Source organism: Talpa occidentalis, unplaced genomic scaffold, assembly GCF_014898055.3.
Source record: "Talpa occidentalis isolate TD23 unplaced genomic scaffold, MPIMG_talOcc4v2.1 talOcc4.15, whole genome shotgun sequence".
Classification (NCBI taxonomy): domain Eukaryota; kingdom Metazoa; phylum Chordata; class Mammalia; order Eulipotyphla; family Talpidae; genus Talpa; species Talpa occidentalis.
This window is the reverse complement of record NW_023601543.1, coordinates 74593626-74598668: the sequence shown is the minus strand read 5'-3', so window position 1 is coordinate 74598668 and position 5043 is coordinate 74593626. Positions and strand designations below refer to the sequence as shown.

The following is a 5043-nucleotide window of genomic DNA, read 5'->3' as shown; positions in this document are numbered from 1 at the left end:
AACACCCATGAACACACACACACACACACAGACTGAATCTGGGGAGGACCCAAGTAAGTAAGCTAGGCTTAGGATCACAAATATTTTTAGTGGGGTATCTGCGGGAAATGTCAATCTTGGTCATGACTGAGCTCAGCACACAGAAGAACGAGGAACTAAGAGTCAACGAAAGACCCTCTTGAAAGTCCTTCGTGATTCAACCTCAAGCACGCAGCCCCTTCACACTAGCCACGCCCCCTCCACCGCGGGTCATTCTGGGAGGCCCAGATGGTCCTGCCCGGAAGTGGGCCTCGACGACTTCCTGGTAAACGTGCTGAGGGACCTGAGGTCTCCTGAGACAGCTGTTGCCGGCAGTAATCTGAGGAAGAAGTCTGAAGACTTGCCAGGTGTGAACGTGTGATGTGTGCCGAGCGGGACAGCGAGCCCTTCCCCTCCAAACCCCAATCTCTTCCAGCCCCTCCCAAGGTGGCCAGGCGGACGCGCCCAGCGCCCCTGCTCGTGGCCCGGGAGGCCCCAAAATGGCTGCTAGGCCCCAAGTGGGTTTGCTTCCCAACGGGACCGTGGGGAATAAAGGCTTTGGTCCATGGCGGGGAGATTCTCAGGTCACTGGAGGGACATTCCCGGGCCCTGAGGAGTGACCTTCGCCTAGACAGCCCTCGTGACGACGGAGAGGGCGCCATAGGCCAGAACGGGGCCTCACGGGGTCGCGCTCCTGACGGAGGCCTGGGAGGGTCAGGGCAAATGTCTTCACTTGGTGCTGGCTCTCTCGGCCCTCCGCGAGTGTGTGGAGCCTGAGCTAGGGCAAGTGGTGGGTGGGGAAGAGGAAGGGGTGATGGGGGCCGAGAGGGGCTGGAGGCAATAAAGGATTGTGGGGAACGGCGGGAGGGAGGGTAAAGGAGGGGTGGGGAGCAGGTTTGCGAAGGCGTGGAGACTGGGAAGCAGGGGTGTGTGGGACTTGGTCTGAGGGGAGGGGCAGGCAACTGGTCACCAGAGGCATGGTTTCTAGTTGGTGGGAAGAGTCGGGGTGAGGAGGTGGTCACTGCGGGAACCACTCACCCCTAACAAGAAGGACGCCTCAGAATCCCTAAACACTGTCATTCAGGGAGGTCCAGGCATTTGTGTCAGGCAAAACTGCTGCTCATTTCCCTTTGGGGTTCACAGAGAAGTGAGGGCTTTGGTCTGAGCGGCGGAGTTACACTTCAGCAGAGGGAAGAGTCTTAAATACACCCAGGGGTCAAAGAGAGCCTTGCCTGAGAACCTGCGCGAGCAGTCACAAAGGGGCCGGGGCTGGCTTGCCTGCTGCTGCTTTCCTTGGGGGAGAATCCAGGCGAATGCGGTCAGATAACACCAGACTCAATTCCTCCCGGAGCTCTCAGGTGGGGGCTCACCTTAGCAAGAGAAGATAGACCTCAAGCAAACGGGGGACACAGACTCTAGGAGACCCAAGGAGGGGGAAGTGAGTGAGGCCAGAGGGACCATCCAGGCCTGTACAGAGTTGACCAGCACATTATGACCCGCCTGCTTCCAGCCCTTGATGGCCCAAGGCGGGTAGATCGGGTTGAGGCTCTTCTGGCTTCTGAATAGCAGGTGCCAGGGGCTAAAAGCCTTGGTGTGAAGGTGAAGCCAACAGAGAGCAGCAAGGAGGCCTGTCAGGCCTTCCCTGGAGGCCAGGTGAGGGTTGTGAATGACAAGGGAGCACTCCAACAAGTCTGGGACAGAGACAAGTCAGGTGTGGGTGCACTCTGCCGGGGCTGGTGGGCTGAAGCCGCTTCGGACTTCCTACTCATGTCATGGAAATGTGAAGTCTCCACGGCAGAGCAGGGAGGGGCCTGGGGGCCCAGGTCTTGCCAACAATGAACTTGACAATCCTGCCCATGAATTGGGAGGACACCCCACGCCAACAGAGGGGTTCCCGCTGGCAGGCTCTGCTGGCAACCCGGATACCTCCAGACAGCTGGGAGGCTGAACCCTGAGGCCACATAATCTGCCTCCATGGATTATTCGGGTCATTTCATTCGGACCTGGAGAAGAGCATCATGGGGTTCTGGAGTAGTGCCCTCAGGCCCCCCAGAAGTAGTCTTGCTCAAAGCCAAGGGGACATCTGGTTGGTGGGGGGCGCTCACACCCTCTCATTCTCCCTCCTGCAGGTGGCCCCATCACCTACTCTGCCGCCCACACTGGTGCCTGCTCTCCCTGACCAGTGTCCTCATGCCTCGCGGTCAGAAGAGTAAGATCCGGGCCCGGGAGAAACGTCACCAGGCCCTGGGGGAGACTCAGAGTCTCAGTGAGGCCCAGGCCCAGGCCCAGACCCAGGCCCAGGCTGCCTCAGCAGAGGGGGAGGAGTCTTCTCCCCACTCCTCACCTGCTGCTGAATCTGAGGCTACTCCCCCCGGCTCCCCTGCTGCTGATCCTCCCCAGGAGCCCAAGCAGGCCCAGGGTCCTCGCTGTCCTGATGCAGGGGCCTCGTGCCCAGGTGCCCACGAAGGTGCCCAGGGCCAAGAGGCGGCGAGCGGCAGCACCTCCCAGGTGGCAGCCGCCATGGAGACCTACCGCAAGGATCCCCTCACCAGGAAGGCCAGCATGCTGGTTCAGTTCCTGCTGCAGAAGTACAAAAGCAAGGAGCCCATCACTCAGGTAGCCTTGCTGAAGGTGGTCAAGAAGAAGTACAAGAAGCAATTCCCCGAGATCCTCAAGAGAGCTGCGGATCGCATGGACCTGGTGTTTGGCCTGGAGTTGAAGGAAGTCAACCCCAGCAACCCCTCCTACACGCTGGCCAGCAAGATGGCGATCCCCAGCGAAGAGGATTTGGTGGGGAGTGTGGGCTTGCCCAAGACGGGCTTCCTGTTGGCGCTCCTGGGCGTCATCTTCATGAAGGGCAACCGTGCCTCCGAGGAGCAGGTCTGGGATTTCCTCCATGTCCTGGGGGTGCACGCTGGCAGGAGGCACCTCATCTTTGGGGAGCCCCGCAGGTTCATCACCCAAGATCTGGTGAGAGATAAGTACCTGGAGTACCGCCAGGTGCCAGGCAGTGATCCCCCCACCTATGAGTTCCTGTGGGGTCCCAGGGCCCATGTGGAAACCACTAAAATGCAGGTGCTGAAGGTTCTAGCCAAGCTCAGCAATACCACCCCCAGTGCCTTCCCCGACCTGTACGAGGAGGCTCTGTTTGATGAGGCAGACAGGGCATGCATGCGATTCGCGGCCAGGGTTGGCACCACAGCCAAGGCTCGTGGGCCCTCTGGGGCCCAGCTCGCCAGCTCCCCCGGCACCTAGGGAGGCCTGGGACAGCTTTTCCACTTCATGTTTGCAGAGAGCTCTCAGCCTCTAAGCAGTGGAGAGGCAAGTTGGAGCTTATGAGAGCAAAGTAAAAGTCTTTTTTTGTCTTACTGTTCTAAACTAGTAATTTTCTACATATTCATTGCTATTTATCTTATTTAGTTAACTTCTTATTTTTCAAATGTTTATTCTTATAGTGGAAAGTATTTGCTTCAGAATGTAAATCTGTGAATACATGGCTCTGATATTTATTGCTGTTTAAAGTTTGAATGTTACAGTTTTTGTATATGTATGAGAAATCCATGAACCATGTTTTCTTTATTATCCATACATAGATAACATGGAATAATGATAGGGATTTTCGTGGAAATGTGGAAGAATAGCAACTAAAATATTTGGCATCACAAAATAGAGAAATAGTTTCAAAAAGCAAAATGTGTGTAATTCATGGTTTTCCTTTCTCCTTTTAGTAAAAATAAAAACACTTTGATTTAGATTTTGAAATTATGTTTTATGTTGTTTCACCCTATTCCACTGCTATTTTCAGCTATCCATTTGTTTACTAATAAAATCTGATAGTAGAGTGCTATTTCATCTCCTAACTCCCATTCATTGAAGACTCAGATTTTCTTAGGTATGAATTAGAGTTTTGATATTTTATAAAACAAATTTGGAATCTATCCATCTTTTTTTGTTTTTGTGAGACAACAAAATATGGTGGTCATGGGCCTGGGATTTTTCATGGAAAAGTGAATGACCTTTGTTTGAAATCATTAGGATCAACTAAAGAGAAAAGGAAAAAGTAAATTTTGGCAAATTTTTGGTTCATTTTGTTCATTTAATATTTTTTTGTAAAGTTAAAGATATCTGGATTTTATTAGATTATTCTTAAATTGAATAATAATCAGGTAGACATCTTGTCTGCTGTCTTATTCCACAACAACTCATTGAGCATCTATATGCTCTTTGGAAAGCTCCATGGCTGCATAGTGATGGTAAGAAAAGTCAGAAACACGAGGCGCTACCCACAGATTTTGAAAGTTGAAAGTTTGGCGCCATCTGAGGTAGATGATGGCATACACTGTGTGATCTATATAAATGGCAAGTTAAAAAGGGGTGGGGGAAAATTAAAGGCAATAAAGCAAGTCAGAGTGACAAAGACAACTATTGGACAATTACATGGTGGGCAATTTGACAAAGTAAAATATAGAAACTACTGGTCGTTAATAAACGAAGTGAGGTCTCTGAGGTTAAGAGGCGTGGGGGGGATGAAAGGGTTGATAGGGATATATGGGATGGTTGTAGGGACAAAACGGGTGAGGAAGAGAGAAGGTTCCAGATGGAGCAGTCATGTGTGAGTGCTCTGAAGCAGGGCTGTTCGGCACGTTGGGACACAGCAAGTCCCTTGGAGGAGATCATTTTAAATTCAGTAGAATGGTGCCTGGGATGAGGCTGTGAGAATTTTGAGCTGGGACTGATCCCTAGATGGTGGGTCTCAAACTGGAGAGGCTATACTGGAGGGGAAAATTGTCGATTGTCCTTCACAGTTACTTCTGGACTGAGGGTAAGCCAGAATTTCTATTGAGAACAGGAATGGAAGCTGTTCTGTGCTCTTGTCCCCATGCAGGTGAACACAGGGCTCCAAGTCATTGCCAGCGAGTTTGAGAAACAAAGATGATACTCCCTTGAAGTGGGATGTCAAGAAGCCATTGGGATGGTGCTCCCCACACCACGCTCCACACACTGGGCTCCATGAAAAGGGCTTTC

The 5043-nt window shown here is 52.2% G+C and overlaps 1 protein-coding gene across 1 annotated transcript; it reads left to right on the top strand.

Annotated features, from left to right (window-relative positions):
* Window positions 1–278: 278 nt before the first annotated feature.
* Window positions 279–3852, top strand: LOC119246259 (melanoma-associated antigen B4-like). Its single transcript, XM_037512581.2, has 2 exons — window positions 279–386; window positions 2148–3852. The coding sequence occupies exon 2, from the start codon at window positions 2209–2211 to the stop codon at window positions 3271–3273; it is 1065 nt and encodes a 354-aa protein (XP_037368478.1). The 5' UTR covers window positions 279–386; window positions 2148–2208; the 3' UTR covers window positions 3274–3852.
* Window positions 3853–5043: the final 1191 nt, after the last annotated feature.

What these genes read in the sequence shown, in the direction of transcription:
- LOC119246259 (XM_037512581.2), top strand. Translation starts at nt 2,209, where the DNA reads ATGCCTCGCGGTCAGAAGAGTAAGATCCGGGCCCGGGAGAAACGTCAC.